General features: G+C 59.9%; 1 protein-coding gene across 3 annotated transcripts; it reads right to left on the reverse strand.

The window, feature by feature from the left end:
- Window positions 1-10,555: 10,555 nt before the first annotated feature.
- Window positions 10,556-17,180, reverse strand: ARRDC2 (arrestin domain containing 2). 3 transcript variants are annotated; one of them, XM_059696247.1, is made up of 8 exons: window positions 16,770-17,180; window positions 13,882-13,948; window positions 13,524-13,671; window positions 12,941-13,043; window positions 12,596-12,852; window positions 12,265-12,427; window positions 11,865-12,019; window positions 10,556-11,685 (listed from the first exon to the last, which is right to left on the reverse strand). In XM_059696247.1, exons 1-8 carry the CDS (start codon window positions 17,020-17,022, stop codon window positions 11,632-11,634), a joined length of 1,200 nt encoding a protein of 399 aa, XP_059552230.1. In that variant the 5' UTR covers window positions 17,023-17,180; the 3' UTR covers window positions 10,556-11,631. The 3 variants fall into 3 exon arrangements, with proteins under 3 accessions (XP_059552230.1, XP_059552229.1, XP_059552231.1); XM_059696246.1 differs by lacking the exon at window positions 16,770-17,180 and adding an exon at window positions 14,038-14,910; XM_059696248.1 differs by lacking the exons at window positions 11,865-12,019; window positions 16,770-17,180 and adding an exon at window positions 14,038-14,917.
- Window positions 17,181-17,208: the final 28 nt, after the last annotated feature.

A 17,208-nucleotide genomic window follows, 5' to 3' on the forward strand; every position in this document is an offset into this window, starting at 1 on the left:
GACCCCTGTGGCCAGAGGCTCCTGCTGATGTCCCGTGGCATTCCTGAGTCAGGGCGTCGCTCCTGTCACACCAGCCCTGCTGCTGTTCACCGGAGACCGATGATGCATTTAGGGGCCAATCACCAGACCTTACTTGGGCCCGGCTTTCCCGTGTTGGGAAAGGCAGGGATGATGGACCCCAGGCCTACGAGACATCAGGTACTTTCTCAGAGCCTGGGCTGGGGTCCCCTCAGGGTCTTCATAACTTCCTTTGGGGGCTTCAGCCTAGGCAGGGGGTTGGGGGGATGCCGGTGGGGGGTGGGGAGGGGATGGGGCTCAGAATTAGCAAATAAGCATCTAAGCCCTCAGCTGATTTTAAATTTCACATAAACAACCAATACATTTTATTTTATTTATTAAAAATTTTTTTATTGATTTCAGAGAGGAAGGGAGAGGGACAGAGAGATAGAAACATCAATGATGAGAGAGAATCATGGGTCGGCTGCCTCCTGCATGCCCCTCACTGGGGATCGAGCCTGCCACCCGGACATGGGCCCTGACCGGGAATCGAACCGTGACCTCCAGGTTCCTAGGTCGATGATCAACCACTGGGCCACGCCGGCCGGGCCAACCAAATCCATTTTAAACGTATAAGTATATCTCAAATGTTGCATGAAATACACTAAAACAGTTTTTTTTATTGTTTACCTGAAATTCAAAGTTCACTGAGTCGCCTGTATTTCATCTGGCAGCCCTGAGGCGTCACGCTGCCCATTTCACAGATCAGGGAGCGGCAGCCCAGAGGGTTAAGTGCTGTGCCCCGGGGGGCTCAGCCAGGGGTGAAGAGAGGGAGGCTAGAAGCCAGACCAGGGCACCCAACGCCTTTAGCATTCGATTTCTGCCTCCAAGGAGCCCAAGACGGGTCTGAGGTTCCTGAGTGAGCAGAAGCGCCCTCCTCGTTCTCACTCTGGTGCTGGCGGCCGCTGCAGGAGCGGGGCTCCAGGACCAGGGCCTCTGGGGAACCAGGAGCCCATTCCCTGGACCGTCTGGACTCTGGCGCCTGACACAGGGCGGCTGGTCCCCTGCAAACAGCTGGTCTCCTGTCACTGTAAACAGCTGGTCTAAGCTGTTGTCACAGTGCCCAAGTCTAGGTGTGACTGCCCTGTGACTCGATACCCTGCCACCCGTCCCTGTCACTGGATACTCGGTAAACAGCGCTCGGAACGGGCAGCAGCGCCCTGCCTGGTTGGTGAGGTGCAGGGCCGGGGGCTGGTCAGACTCCAGTCCAGGCCCTGACCCCGCCCCCCCCCTCAGCAGTCAATGCTTGCTTTGTTCTGATACTAAAAATAAACATCGGTCCAGAGACCTGCTACTTGTCCATGGTCCCTCTGAGTCATCAACCTGGCCTAATATTTCCCAGCTGGTGACCTGGAAGGTCTTTTAACAGCCTTCCGATTCTCCGATTCTTCGTAACAATGAGTCTTGATACTTTGATACCTCACCCAGGGGCTGGCCAACTACAGCTCCGCTCATGACCCAGAAATGGCGTTCACACCATTTCAGACCAAAAGACAATGTATTGTGAGATATCAAAACCATATGACATTCAAAGTTCAGCATCCACAAGTAAAGTTTTTAAAAAATTATTTTTAAAAAATTCTCACCTCAGGAGTGAAGATATTTTTTCCCCCACGAGAGTGAAAGGGGGGGGGGGGAGAGACACACATCGATTGGTTGCCTCCTACTCTCGCCCCAACTGGGGGCCAGGAATTGAACCTGCAACTGAGGTATGTGCCCTTGACCCGGAATCAAACCTGCGACCTTTCCGTCCTCGGACCGACGCTCTAGCCCAGTGGTTCTCAACCTGTGGGTCATGACCCCTTTGGGGGTCAAACGACCCTCTCACAGGGGTCGCCTAAGACCATCGGAAAACACATATATAATTACATATTGTTTTTGTGATTAATCACTATGCTTTAATTATGTTCAATTTGTAACAATGAAAATACATCCTGCATATCAGATATTTACATTACGATTCATAACAGCAGCAAAATGACAGTTATGAAGGAGCAACGAAAATAATGTTATGGTTGGGGGTCACCACAACATGAGGAACTGTATTAAAGGGTCGCGGCCTTAGGAAGGTTGAGAACCACTGCTCTAACCCTTGAGTAAAACCAGCCAGGGCCACAAATAAAGTTTTATTGAAATCCAGCCATGGCCCCTCACTTGTGTGTTGTTCAGGGCTGCTTGCGAGCGAGCAGAGTGGAATAGTTGCAGTCAGAGACAGCATGGCCAGCAAAGCCTCAAGTGCTACTCATCTGGCGATTTATAGAAAAAGCTGTTGATTCCTGTTCCAAGTTCCTGGGCAGCCCCAGGCCCCCACACTGCGTTCAGGATCCTGTTAGGGGTCAGTGGCCCCTGGTGTCATACACGGTGCAGACAGCGAGTCCCTGGACTTGGCAAGAGTCACATCCAGCCCGACATGCTGACCTGCACGGTGCAGTGAAGGTTTGGTCTCTGACGGGAGTCAATGAGGCCGAGGAGAAAGGACGGCTCCCGCCTCTAGGGCAGGACCCGGGGCTCTGAGCTGAAGGGCTGGGCCTTCTCCCGAGGGAGATGGGGAGCTCCGTCCGGGTTGGGAGCAGAGCATGGACACGGGGACGGGACCTCTGTGACCTTGGACGCCCATCCATGCGGCGGGGGAGGGGCCAGAATAGGGGCCTCTCTCGGCCTGAGTCTGCGGGGAACAGCGCTCCAGACCGTGAGGGGAGGGTTTCATGGGAGAGGCCGGTGCCGGGATAACGCGTGGGCTGCCTGTTCCCCCACCACTACCCCAAACCCCAAGCAGGCTCCAGGGGAGGGGGGCAGCAAGGATTGGGGGCCAGGGGGGAGGCAGGGATCCCCTCCCTTGGGGGACATGCTCTAGGTTCCTGCCATCTCATTTGCTGTGGTGCGTTCATTGCGCTCTCACCGTGGCTCTGCCCTCAGGGCACCCTTTACAGAGGGAGGCAATCTATTCTAGTTATGAATTCTAGAAGCACAGGGAGGAGCCGACAGAGAAACTGGGGCAGCTTTGGTCGGGGAGGCTGACGGGCCTCTGAGGAGGGGACGTTTGGACTTGGACCTGAAACAGGAGAAGGTGAGGGCTTGTGGGGCGTGAAGGAAGGGCTGTCTGGGTAGAAGGAACAGCATGTGCAAAGGCCCTGAGGTAGGACTGAACCTGTTGTGATGGAGGCTGTGGGGGCTGCGGGGTGTGTGTAAAGGATCTGAGCCTCGTTTCACAGTCCCTGGGGCTGCCCTGGGTTGGGGCACCGAAACACCAGCACAAAGCTTCCACGGCACTGCCTGGGCCTTAGAATATCTCTGGTCCGTTCCACCGGTGAACCAGCCTGGTGTGGGGCTGGCGTGAGCCGAGGCCAGAAGGGCCACTGGCCCGAGCAGGAAAGTTCCCCCAAACACACGGGCCTCTGGGTCAAGTGGACTGCCTTGCCTGCCCTTCTAAACCACAGAGCTTGGCAGGGCCAGCAGGTGATACGCCAGCAGGAGGCACCTCCCGGGGTTAAGCCTGGCAGGGGCACCGGGGCCAGGTCCAGAAAGTCTGCGCGCGGAAAACATGGTCTCATGTTTCTGGCTGGGTGTTGTTGGACTCCTGAGAGGCCTCAGCCCTGGCAGCCAGACACAGATGCCCTCAGCCCCTGGGGTCAGGACTGGGTCAGAGAAAGGGGGGTATTAGAGGTGAGGTTTTGAAGGATGAATAGAAGTTTGCCAGCCAGACAAAAGGCATCCAGGAACGTGTAGGAGGCTCCAGTTTGGCCTCATCTGGCCTCCACGGCTGAGGGACCCCAGACTGTCCCGGACCCACAGTGTTTCTCCTACTTGGACAAGGTCAAGGCTCTGAGAGCAGACCAGCCCAGGTTTGAATCCAGGCTTTTCCACTTTCTGGGTGACTCTGGGCAAGTGAGGCCACACCAAGATTGGTCCTGGTTTACAGAAGAATAAACTGAGGCTCCACCCATCTTAGGATGCAGACGGAGTCAGAGCTGGGGCCTGTGGTCCAGACTGGGGGTGGGGCAGGGGCGGTTGAGAATCATGAGGGGGTGAGCCATGCAAGGCCATTATTCTGAGGCCTGAGAGATGGAGAGGAGGGGAGGGGAGGGGCGAGGAGCAGCCTGGCCAGTGGGCATAGCAGGTGCAAATGCCCTGAGGCAAGAACCTATTTGGGAGCTTCAAGGGACAGCAAGGAGGCAAGTGGGCTGGAGGCCGGTAAGCAATGGTAGATGGGCAAACGGAAGGAAAGGAGATGGGGCCATGCAGAGCCTTGGGGACCGAGAGGAGCCATGGTGGGTTTGGAGCAGGGAAAAGATGGAATCTAGAGTGACCATTGGCAGCTGAAGCAGGGTGGACCTGGGGATAAAGAGACCTGGGGGGGCTCCCATCTGCCAGCACCGGGCAGTACAAACCAGCCCAGGCCAGCACAGGCCGGTAGTGGCCGGCACACACCACTACCCAGATTGGCCATGCACAGAGCAACGCACGTCTGCTTCCCACGTCGGCCGAGATGTGTAAACCCACATGTGAGGTCCATATAACACATGCGCACACACCTCTGGATGGCTCCACCGGCAAGGCCGACACGCAAACACACGGGCGCACCCTGTTAGCACTACCTCTTTCCAGGCCGCCTGACTCCGCCCGCCCCCCCCCCCCCCCTTGCCACATCATGAGGAAGCTCAGGAAGGGCTGCTGGGGGCTCCCTCGAGAGCTAGCTTCCTGTTTTCAAAGAGGCTGAGAACTGCTGATGGAATGTCCTGGAGGCCCGCCCCCCCCGCCCCCCCCTGCCCCCGGCCCACTGTCTCAGCACCCCCATCCAGCCCCACTGACCTTATCTCCTCTCGTGCCCACTATTGACCCCTATTGACCCTGTCCTACAGTGAGATCAGGTTCCAGATGAGGAAACTAAGGCTCAGAGGGGTGTTGCCACTAGCCCAGGGTCACACAGGAAGAAAGGGGTGGAGCCCAGAGTCCAGACGCTGAGCTCTAACCTTCCTTCCTCTGGAGCTCCGTGCGGCCTGGGGTCAGGGTTTACAAACAGAATCACGCTCCTGCCTGTCCTGTGGCTCCCAGGCTCCGTGCAGCTGCAGGCCTTCCTGCTGGTGGATGCACCCTCCCCGTATTCACCACCCCCAGCCCATCTCACCCATCTGACCCCCAAAGAAGGGCCACCTACGTCACAAACATTAACCGGACGTCAGCTGCAAACAAAACAGACCCGGTCACACACTCCGGGGCTGCGGTGGGGGCATACCAGCCCAGGAGCAAATAAACAAACAGGGCTGCTACGCCCTGCCCTCTCGGCGTTCCAGCCCAGCCGGCTCTAGCTTGCCTGCTGTGGCTGCGCAGCTATTCCCTCTACCTGAATGCCTAGCTCCCTGGTGAACTCCTCTTCATCCATCAAAGCCCCAACTCCAATGTCCTCCTCTCTCGGAAGCCGCCCCAGCACCTACCAGTCCCCATCCTTCCCTATGACTCCACTGACTCCATGGGGCTGGAGGTATCTGTGGATTCCACCGCAATGTCCTTGGGATTCTGTCCCGCTATCCTTGCTATGGTGGCAAGATGGCCCATCCTCACCTCCAGGCCCATCCTCACCTCCAGGGAGCCCTCGTACTCCCAGGGTCACATGCCCATCCCTGAACCAATTCCCGCGTCTGTGGTGACAAAAGGCTCTATTTGGCCAGATTTGATCACTTGTCCACTCTGGACTTGGCTCCTTTTGCTCACTGAGGCCAGGCAGGGAGAGCAGATGCCCTCAAGACTCGCAGGTTCCTGCCTGCCCCACCCTGGCTGGTGGGCCTTGGGCAAATCACCTGTTCTCTGTGCCTCAGTTTCCCCACCTGTGAATCAAGCTCGTGAGGGCTGAGGTGTTGGAGCACAGAGGGGTCCTCCCCTCCCCCACCCGCTGTTGGGGGCAGGGCCCTGTTTACCCTTTGGCTCCCATCCTTCATTGTTCTTCTCTGTGAGTCTCCCAGGCAGCTGCCCAGGGTGGCAGGCACCCATGGCCACCTGCTGAGTCACCCATTCTCCTGGGCCCGTGCCCAGCCTGAGGCTGTGTGGGGACTTTCCTGGCCTTCCTTGGACATGAAACATAAAGTGGTGAAGACTCCAGGACAGGGAAAGGGAGGGCAGAGACCACGCGGACAAGTCTGCGTGCACCCGGGATAGATTCAATCCACGTCCTCTTCCCCCCGTACCAGGAGGCCACGGCCACGGCCACTGGAGTGGGGACTCAGCATGTGAACACCCTCAGGCCCTCAGCCGGGCTGCGGGCGCCCAGCGCTGGGCTGAGGCTGGTCATTACTGTTGTACCTGTTTGGACAGACGTTAGCATTCTTGGTGCCTGTTCACTGGCCCGTTTCCAAGTGTCTACGTGTGCACGTGCATGTGTGTGCTTCTGCACGTGCGTGTGCATTAGGGCCGTCCTGTGTGCGAGCCCTGGGGGCCTGAGTGACAGAGACCCAGCCCCTTGCTGGAAAAGGTGCATCTCGTGGAGGATTCCCTGGGCAAAGGCTGGAGGGCAGGGAGACTGGGTGCAGGGAACAGTGCAGGGGTGCAGGGGTGCAGGGGGCAGCAGGGGGGTGCAGGGAGCAGTGCAGGGGCTGCAGTGAGCAGCAGGGGGGTGCAGGGAGCAGCAGGGGGCTGCAGGGAGCAGCAGGGGGGTGCAGGGAGCAGCAGGGGGCTGCAGGGAGCAGCAGGGAGGTGCAGGGAGCAGCAGGGGGGTGCAGGGAACAGTGCAGGGGCTGCAGTGAGCAGCAGGGGGCTGCAGGGAGCAGCAGGGGGGTGCAGGGAGCAGCAGGGGTGCGTGGTCAGGCAGGCTGAGGGGGATGGGGAGTGAGCCTGGGCAGCTTCAGCAGAGCTGAGCTTTGGGAGGAAGTGACATCAATTCTGAACTATTCACTGAACACCTACTCTGTGTGCCTGGAGCAAGGACACAGCAGGGCTCCGGGGCAACAGAAACCACCACAACAAACAACTCTGCAGCTATGTAACTGGGGAAGGGAAAAGATCAGGAAGCAAAACGCACCAGGCCAGGGTAGGGGACCCCAGGGCGCTCTGGCCTAGACACCAGGAGTGTGCTGAGGAGGTGGTGTGTGGCCTGAGGCCCGCAGGAGAGAAGGTCCGGGCAGATCGGGGGGGGGGGGGGGGGGGGGGGGAGAGGAAGCTCCAGGTAAAAAGGCACAACAGGTGGGGCTGAGCAAAGGCCCTGAGGTGGGGCTGAGCTGGCAGAGGGGCCCAATCCAGGAAGATCTAAGCCCGCAGCCGGGAGGGGAGGCAGCAGGGCGCATCCCTGGGTGGGGAGCAGGGCCACCAGGACAGGCTGTCCTGTAACTGGAGCCCAGCAGGAAATTGTCCCCCCTCCTGTCTACCCTCAGCACAGCCTGCTCAGGACAGAATGTGCCGGAGGAGAGGCCAGTGGTGGCTGCGTCTGGTGGCTGGAGCAGGGTGGCGGGAGGATTCCTGAACAGCAGCCTGCTGGGCCCCCTGCCAGCGAGGGTGGAAAACAAGCCGTGGAAGCTCTGCCTGCCTGTCACCCCGGGCCCTGGGCCTGGCCCGGCCACAGCAGGGGACAGAGGTGGCGAAAGGGTCAGAAACCGACAGAGACAGAGTGATGGTGACCGTGAGAGAGATGGTGAGCTAGAGACATAGTGAGAGAGACAGAGATGGTGAGAGAGACAGAGAGGGTGAGGGACAGAGGTAGGGGGACACAGAGACAAGAAAGACAGAGAGTGAAAGAGTCAGAGACTGAGAGAGACAGAGAGACAGTGAGCAAGAGACAGAGCCAGAGACAGCGAGAGAGACGGAGGCAGCACTGAGAGCCAAAGACAGACTCTGAACGGGTGCCAGGTCTGAGTTGGGGGTCCTGGGAAGCAGTGCAAGGCCGTGACACCCCCACCTCCACCAGCAACTCTGTTTACACCAGAGTAGGGGAGGAGTCCCCTCCAGACACTCGGTCAGCAAGGCCTGCCGTGTCCTGGAGCCAGGGACAGAGATCCAACCCAGCCCTGCCCTCTGAGGTTCAGACCAATAAGTGAATATCTAAATAGGAATTTCAGAAAGTGATGAGGGCTATGAAGGCAACAGGGGCAGGGAATGATGGGGGGCTGTGTGGCCACACCAGCCAAGAGGTTGGCATGTCCCTGAAAAGATGAGGCTGGGTATAGAGAGGAGACAGCCATAGGGAAGAGCCTGCAGCAGAAGGAACCTGTGCAAAGGCCCTGGGGTGGGAACCAGCTTCGGGTGTTGGAGTAGCAGCCAGGGATGCAAAAGGAGCTGGGAGGAGAGAGGTGGGAGGTCTTAGGAGCCTGGGGAGAGGTATGATTATATTTTTGGAGAAGATTTGGCCACTCTCCTCTATGCCCTAAGGGCCGCTCCCTGTGTTCAGGGAGTTCCCTGGATTCTGGGCTGCCTGAGCCAGTGCATCCTGGTTATCAATGATCTGAAACAGAAAATCCATCTCCTCTCAGGACCAGGTTCCCCATAGCTGCAGATGCAGGACTCCCGGGGACACGGGTGGCTTGCCCTCCAGAGCCTGCTGGGAGAACCTTTTTTAGAACTGCACCCACATCTGCTGTTGCAATAAACACCCGGGACTCGTCTCAGTTTGGGAACTGGGATCTTGCATCATGCACTCCCTGGGCAACGGGGAACTCATCCTCTAGAGCAGCTGTTCTCAGCCTGTGGGTCGCGACCCCTTTGGGTATCGAACGACCCTTTCACAGGGGTCGCCTAAGACCATCGGAAAACACATACATAATTACATATTGTTTTTGTGATTAATCACTGTGCTTTAATTATGTTCAATTTGTAACAATGAAATTGGGAGTCACCACAACATGAGGAACTGTATTAAAGGGCCGCGGCATTAGGAAGGTTGAGAATCATTGCTCTAGAGGCTGCCACTCTGGGGTCTGGGCGCCTCTGCTGTGGAAAGATCTCCCCCGGTCCCAGTCCCAGGACATTCAGGTCTGGCACCCTCCGAGCTGGGTGCCAGGCCCGCTGCCCAGAGCAGATGCTGCTGGGGGGACCCCGGAGCAGGAGCCGCTGGAAATCAGACCCCAAATCAGGTCAAGGAAGGAGGTGATGGGGGCTGTGAGGGGAGGTGTCCCAGAGCCTCAGATGGAGAAACTGAGGCTCAGAAGCAAGTGCCCTGACCACGGTCACACAGCAAAAGTTCAACCAGCTCTCCCCGTGTTGTCCCTAGGTTCCCACCCCTCAGCCCCACCAATGACCATCCCGAGTGGCCAGTTAATTTCCACGGCCTTAGGCCCTTAGGCTGGCTGGTGGACAGTCTAGGATCAGACCAGGGCTTTAATTGGGCCCTGCCCCAAGGGGCAGGACCTCAGGATCTGAGGCAGAGCCTGAGCTGCTGGCTCTGCAGGAGGAGCAAGTGGGGTGTGGCCTCCTAAGTTCCAGGGGCTGTTTTGAGTGGCGGTTCCCTCAGTCCCTTAATGGGGGACCCTTGGACTCACTTTCCCCACCTGCAGCCCCAGGAGAATGATCACCTCCCACCACGCGGGCTGCCTTCTAACGCCTTGTGAGTGTTCAAACAAACCCTGTGCACATTGGTCCACATAAGCCCTAGTCACACGCGCCAAACGTGGAAGTGACTCAAATGTCCATCAACTGGCGATTGGATGAACACACCGTGGAGTATTGCTCAGCCATGACGAGTGACGCAATGACACGCTACAATGTGGGTGAACCTCAAAAACATGCTGAGTGAGAGGCCAGAGAGGTCACAGTGTGTGATCCCATTGATATAAAATGTCCAGAACAGGAAACGTATAGACAGAAAGCAGATTAGTGGTTGTCGGGGGGTAGGAGAGGGGATGGGGTCTCAACCTGGGGTGATGAAATGTTCTAGAACTAGATAGAGGTGATGGTTGCACAATATTGTGAATACGCTAAACACTAAAGAACTGTTTACTCTAAAATGGTTCATTTTATGTCCTGGTTTGGCTCAGTGGAGTGAAGGGTCCCAGATTCGATTCCAGTCCAGGGCACATGCCTGGGTTGCGGGCTCAATCCCCAGTTGGCATGCAGGAGGCAGCTGATCAATGATTCTCTCTCCTCATTGATGTTTCTCTCTCTCTCTCCTTCTCCCTTCCTCTCTGAAATCAATAAAAATATTTTTTAAATGGTTCATTTTATGACATGAGAATTGTATCTCAAAAAAAAAAGAAAGAAAAAAGCCCAGACTCAGAGAGTCAGGACCTCCTGCAGCCCAGAACCCCAGCCAGCCCAGCCTCTTCCTCTCCATTTGCTGAGAACAGAAGTTTCCTGTCCTTCACCGTTCACGTTGCTAGCACCTGGGACCGCACCAGGGGAGAGCTGAGGGCTGTGGGGGTCTGGCTCCAACCTGAGCTCAGCCTCCCTGTGTCCCTGGGCCTCAGTTTCCCCTTCTGGGCAATGGGCCCCTCAACCCTCTTTGGCCTGGAATCCGATCAGGCGGTAGTCAAGGCTACCCCAGCTTCCTCAGCAGCTGGGGGAAGAGAAACCAACAAGCCTCGTCTCTTCCTTCCAACACTTTTATTTAAAAAAATAATTGTACAAAAGAGAACAATTTAAGGCTTAGGAATGCTGAGACCCAGGCCGGGACTCTGCCCCAGCCGGGGCCAGGACTCTGTAGTTGGGGGCTTATTTAGCCACTCCCTCCTGCTTTGTCCCCCTGGACACAGGGGTCTCCAGAAGCACACTGGCCCTGCTGTGTCACCCCAGGCTGACCTCTGTCCCAGGGCCTGATTGAATGCTCTGCTGTCATGATCTTGAAATTCTTAATCCTCCTTGAACAAGGCCCCCACACTTTCATTTGCAAGTTATGTAGCACATCTTGTCTGTCCCGCTCAGAACCTGGGTTTCCCGGCTCTGTGTCTGAGTGCCTGGAGAAGCCCTCGGGCAGTCTCAGCCTGGGGTAGAATCTCCAGCTTTCAGAGCCTTCAAAGGCTGGAGCCGCTGCCCCTGCCACCCACAGGTCCCACATAGCTCCCAGGACCTGCTTCCCTGAATGACTCATTCCTGGGCCCTCGGGACTGCTGGACCTTGCAGCATGACCTCAACGGAAGCACTTGCCCTCTGAGCCCTGTTACTAAGATGAAGGGGGCAGTCTCCAAACTTCATGCGGCTTTGACCTTGTCTGACTTCTCCTCTCTCTTGCCTGTCTCCTGAGCTTATTCATATGCCAAAGCTTCGGCTAAAATGCCCTTTCCTCCAGGAAGCCTTCCCTGATTTCTCCCTGGACTCTCTCAGGCCTTCCTCTGGTCCCACTAGACTGGAAGTATCTGTGCCCAGTTGTGTCTCTCCCAGACTGGAGGCTCCTGGGGAACCCTGCCCTGTCCGCAGGCCAGCACAGACAGCTTGAACAGTCACTCGGACCCTGCACCGGCCATTTGATGCCTTACAAGGACCAGCTCAGTCAGATGCCAGGCTGGCTCTTCCTCTGTCCTGTGTGAACAGCCCTGCCCCGTTCCAAGACTTGATTTCCCAAACTTCAACCACAGTCAGGCGGGTCTCTCCTGGGCCAGCCGCTCCCCATGTCCACGGAGGCTGGAAGCTCATGTGCAACCTCATCCCTGAGGCGTCCACTCCCACTTAGCAGGTCATGCTGCGTGGCCTCATGGCTTCAGAGGGGGGGTTTGGGTCCTCCTGAGGAAAACAAGCCCATCCAGCCTCGGGGCCGCCAGAGAAACACGCCGCCCTGCCCTCCGTGTCCAACCCCTAGAGCAGACTGGGCTCAAGGCTGGTTCAGGCCCTGTGTCTCCCACCTCCCTCTCGGGTCCCAGGGCCCGGAAAGGCGTGGGGGCTTCCTGGACCCCCCAGCTCACCTCGGAGTACAGGGGTGGCGGGCGGTAGCGGAACTCCTGGATGTAGGCGAAGAAGGGGCCTTCGAGGCTCAGGTCGGAGTCCTGAGGTAGAGGAAAGGGGCTCTGGCCCCCGGCTGCCGCGTCACCTGCCACCACCTCTGAGTACTCTGGAGGGGCTGGAAATGAGAGCAAGGGGGTGAGGGTGGTGGTGGGCGGGGAGCCCTGGAATTGGGGACAGTGGCCAGGAGCCTGCTTGTGCCAGTTCTGGGGCTGTGTGTCCTCAACCGGGGATTCGTGGGGCGTCCGTGGTTGTCAATGTGATCATTACTGTGTGCTATTCGGATGGGGCATTCACGTTGGGGAGGGCATGTTGGCCTGGCACCTCTACCCCTCCCCGGGGGACACCAGGATGGGCACTCACCCTCAGGCTGCTCTGGCAGGGCCCCCAGCCCCCAGGCTAGCAGGAAGCTGGCGTGGCTGCCCACGCTGGACGAGCGGCTGCCAAAAGGGTGCAGGGGGACAGTGCCAATGACCAGCGGCAGCTCCAGGAGCAGCTTCGAGGTGCCCGGAATGTCCACGCAGACCTGGAGGAAGGAGCCGCAGTGGAGGGTGCCCAGGCAGCCTCTCGCACCTGCCGTCTGCAGAAGGAGGCCCTGCCTGTCCTCAGGGGTCCCAGCTCCAGCCTTGGGGGACCCGACCTGGGGACAGAGCAGATGCAACCCCCCCCCCCCACCACCTCCTATGACACTCACCTTGAGGGCGTAGTCCACATGCAGCACCCGGCAGTGCAGGATGGACGGGCCCACCGGGGGGATCCGAAGCGCCCGGCCCTGCCACAGCGCCCGCCGCCCTGGGCCCACGGGCTCGCCCGAGAGACTGGCCACCACCGCGTGCTTCTGCTTGCGGGCGCCTCGCGCCATGAAGGTCTGTGTCTGGACCACAACTGCTCGCGGCAGCACCGGGCGCGTGGAGCTGTTGTCAATCTCAGCGAACACAGGGATCACCTCACCTGTTATGGGAAGCGGCAGGGCCTCAGTTTCCCCACCTGCAGCCCGGACACTGGCCCTCCTCCCAATCGGGCTGCCGCCGCCTGCTACCTGGTGTGTAGCCCTTGCGGTCGATCTTGGCCGAGAGGGAGACGAGGCCGCGGTTACTGTACCAGGATCGGGCGAGCTTCTCCCGGGCTCCTGCTTGGGGGGCCTGCCGGGGTGGAGGAAAAAGACATAAATGGGCCACCGTGTGGGGCTTCCACACTATTCCCCGCGGAGGGAAGACCTGAGCCCGGGCCCAGTTTCCTGGTCTCTTTTCCACAATCTAGGAAATATCTGTGAAATGGATCTAGGAACATGACCCAGCTCATGACCCTAAAATTGAAACGAGCAAGCGAGTATGCAATTAGCACTCAGCAAGCCATCATTATTTTGTGCCCTGGCTGTGCCCTATTTCACAGAGAGGGTGAGACACTCGCTCCGAGCCACAAGGCAGATCGGCGCAGCTGGCATTTGCACCGGCGGCACTGACTCAACAGACACTCCCTTGCCTGCCTCCCTCCCAGCCAGGACCCAGCTGTGACCCGTACTTCGTGACAGTTTGTGAAGGGGGTGAGGAGCCAGCTGGAGACACCGGGCAGCCCGGCCTCTGGGCTACCGTCCCACCCCCCAGGGGCGGCCAGCCACACACCAGCAGGGTGGGGGTGTTGATGTCCACAGGCTCGATCACAGTAAACACCTTCTTTGCCCGGCGGGCCGGGACCCAGGGCCGGTGCAGGGTGGCCTTGATGCAGTAACGGACACTGCCGTGCTTGCCCTCGAATGAGGTCACCAGTGTCCTGGGGTGGAAGGAAGGGGCTTCAGGGGGAGGCCATCCAGAGACTAGCAGGTTGCAGATTCCCAAGGACTTAAGCTTGAGAGACACAGAGACACTCCTGAGGGCTTCCCAGCGGAGACAGTCTTGGGGCTCATAGGTCCCCAGATACGAAGCAGTGGAGCCCCAAACCTGAGGGGTACTCCCCTCCCATCCAGCACCCCAGATGACTTACGGAGGCAGCTGGAAGCTGAATGGGAACTCGTGGCGCCCAGCAGGCAGCGTGGTTGTCTCTCCAGTATCTGCAGGTAGGAGCAAGAGGGGGTGGCTCAGGGGCTGAGGGGTTCGCAGGGCGCGAGCACTGGCGCCACGCGGGGGTCCCTAATTGTACCTGGCCCGAGAAGTGTGGCACGGTGGCTCAGGACCTCCACGCGCTCGCTGTAACTCTGCGTGTACGCGGTGCTGGAGCCGGAGCTGCGTGACTCGCTCCAGTGCACGCGAGCGCGGCCCCGCGCGCGCAGCCTCAGGGCGCCCACGCGCGCCGGGCCCGCCAGCTCCAGCAGCACCCGCCCGGCTACGGCCTGGCCGCCGCTGAACACGGGATCGGCGCCCGCGCTCGCGTCGTCCAGCTGCACCACGAATGCCTTCACCTTGTCGAACAGCATCGCGCCGGGGATGCAAACCCTAGGCAGGCACGTGGGCCCTGGCCTCGAATCCCTGACGCGGCGGAGCGAGGTGCAGAGGCCACAGCTTCAGGACGCGACCCCACCCGGCCCGCGCGGGAGCACTTACTGAGCCAGCCGGGGGTTCCTCGCCGCCGCCGCTGGCGCCGCTCTTATATGGCAGGGCGGGGCGGGGGCGAGACTCCTGCCCCGCCCCGGAATGGAATCCGCCAATGGCGCAGCGAGGGGCGTGGCTCCGGCCGGGCGGGGAGCAAAATAACAAAACTCCCAGGCTCCCCGTCCGCTAGCCCTCCACCCTCGTGGACCCCGGGGTGAAACGGAAGCACTGGACACCAGATTCGGCCTCTCGCGGATCCCGGGGGTAGAGAGGGGAAACTGAGGCCAGGAAGCGGGGCCTGGGCCTGAGGTCACTCAGAAAGACCATTCGGTCCTTTGGCTTAATCATCAACCCGCCACTATTTGTAGATCTGACCGGGACGTGTCCAGCCAGAGCTGGAGGGGTGTGCAATGGCCTGGCGCCGATCGGGGCGCTGAGAGCCTAGGTCACCCGGGCCTCAGTTTCCCCCTCTGTGCAATGGGGAGGGATGAGGAAGTCGGTGGGGCCTTCCCCCCCCGCCCCCCGTGCCGGCTACCCCCCCACTTCTGATTCAAACCCCGCTCAGCTGGGTGACCCCGAACAGGTGACAACCTCTTGGAGCCCGCGTTCCCTCGTGCGCAGTGCCGGGAGAAAAGGAGCCCCCCTCTCAGAGGGCTGTGCACGAACCAGTGTTGCCCCTCCTGGACCCTTGCCAGAGCCTTGTTCCCGGGTCACAGCGCACCGCCACTCGGTTGCGCCAAAGCACTTAAGCCCCAGCCGACATTTCTTTTCCCAGTTCCAGCCCCGGGCAAATGCCTTCTAGACTTTTAGGCCTAGCCTTTGTGCCTGCTTTGGGCACCTCCAGCCCTGGTCCCCTCTCAGACAGAGCCGAGTGCAGGGGGAGCTCCAGGCACCCCCGGGTCCAGGGCTGCGAGGTTACCTCGGGGCGGGGATGACCCTTCTCTGGGCCTCAGTTTCCCGAGAGAAGAATCATCCGTAGGAGTTTTTAAGCCGCGAGTTGCCTTCTCGCGATCTACGGGGGACCTGCGCCCTCTCCTGGCAGCGAGATGCGCTGCCGCCCGAAGCCATGCCTACCTCGGCCATGCCTTTGAGTCTGGCTCAGGCCACGCTGGGACGCCCCCCCCCCCCACCCGAAAGGCCTCCGCACCCCAAAGGCCTCCGCACCCCCAGTGGGAGACGGCCGTAACCAGACGGGGTCAGCCCGCGATAGTGGTGAGAGCAGGCCCAAAGGGTGGGGCAGAGGCTGACCCCTCAGTGATCAGTCTGGGGTCTGCTTAGAGGAGGAGGCTCTGGGGCTGAAAGAAGGGGTTGGAACCTTCTGTCACGGCCAAGTGGAGCCAAGAGAGGACAGGGGACCATAAGCCAGGAAGAGGTGGAGGATGAGGTGCCTCCAGCAGGACAGGAAGGCTCATAGTGAGCAAGCATTTCCCTCAGTCCATTTTATTGGTGGGACATTCACCCACCGACCCAGAGATGGGCAGGGTCAGACAGCAGATGAGGAAAGCTTCACCTCTCCAGTGTCTTGAAGAAGCCACCTGTGAGTGGGACCAAGGGGACTGTGGGGTGAGAGCAGCCCCAATTTGGCTTGAGCTGCAGGAGAAAGGAAGTTCCTCTGGGGCCCCTTCCGGCCACACCCCATGCCTGCTAGCCTCAGTTTCCACCGCTGGTCAGGCCAGAGCCCCCCAAACCTGGGGGCTGTTGGACCAGGCCGCAAGGCCAGGTCTGAGCTGCCTCCTGCCGTGCATATTTTACAGATGGGTATAGGGAGGGGATGGAAGGGTCGCCCAAAGAGGCCCATGCCCCCCAAAGCCGTTTCTGTGGCCCCTGTTCTGCTCCTGGCCGGCCATTGGGCCAGAGAGTGGGGGGCTGAGGTTTGCCAGGGTGAGACTCCCAGCCTAATCTGACCTCACCCCAAGTCTCCTCCCCCCCACCCGCAAAGCCACCAGAACTCCAACCTAGGGAAGAACTCGCCCCAGCAAACACTGTGGGCTAAACTTTGGGAGGGGGCACTGGCTGAGTGACACAGTGGCCTTCGTTGGAATCAGGGATCCCAGGCTTGGGGCTAACAGGGGTCCTGGGGTGCAGAGAGAAGGCTCTCCTTGCCCCACCCAGGTATTCCCCCAGACAGAGGCCCCCACCACACACCACAGCCTCTAAATCGAGGGTGTCTGTGCTCTGGAAGGTGGGTGCCCAGACACTGGGCGGGGGGAGGGAGAGGAGGGGGGGCAGCAAAGAGGGTTTTGGAGGGGGTCGGTGGGTGAATGTCCCAGTGGGAGAGTGGAGACACTGGGGAGAGGGTGCTGAGGGGATCCTGGCTATGGAGTGGGAGGGTGAGCGGCTCACCTCGGAGCAGCAGCTGCCGCCGCCGCAGGTATGTCTCGACGGCCGTGAAGTCGCTGGAAACCGCGTTGATGCCCACGCTTCGACCCTGGAGCCAGTGCGTGGTCGCCCCGCCGCGAGCAGCCACCGCGAGCGCTCGCACCCGCAGCGGCGCCGCCGCCTCCAGCAGCACCCGGCCGCACAGCAGCTCCCCGCCACGGTACGCGCCGCCCCGCTCCAGCTCCAGCGCGAAGCTGCGGACGCCCCAGGGGCGCATGGCGAGGGCCTGGGCGCGCAGCGGGGACAGCGCACCTGGCGAGGGGCACGGCCGGGGCGCGCGGCCACGAGGGGCACCGCGGGTCTTCCGGGTCTCAGCCTGGTCCCTGCCGCCCGGGGCGCCCGCGCGCTTTCTCCCGCTTCTGCCAACTTGTGCAGATGCCCCGGGCCCGGGCTGACTTCCTGG

This window comes from Myotis daubentonii, chromosome 5, assembly GCF_963259705.1.
Source record: "Myotis daubentonii chromosome 5, mMyoDau2.1, whole genome shotgun sequence".
NCBI classification, from domain to species: Eukaryota; Metazoa; Chordata; class Mammalia; order Chiroptera; family Vespertilionidae; genus Myotis; species Myotis daubentonii.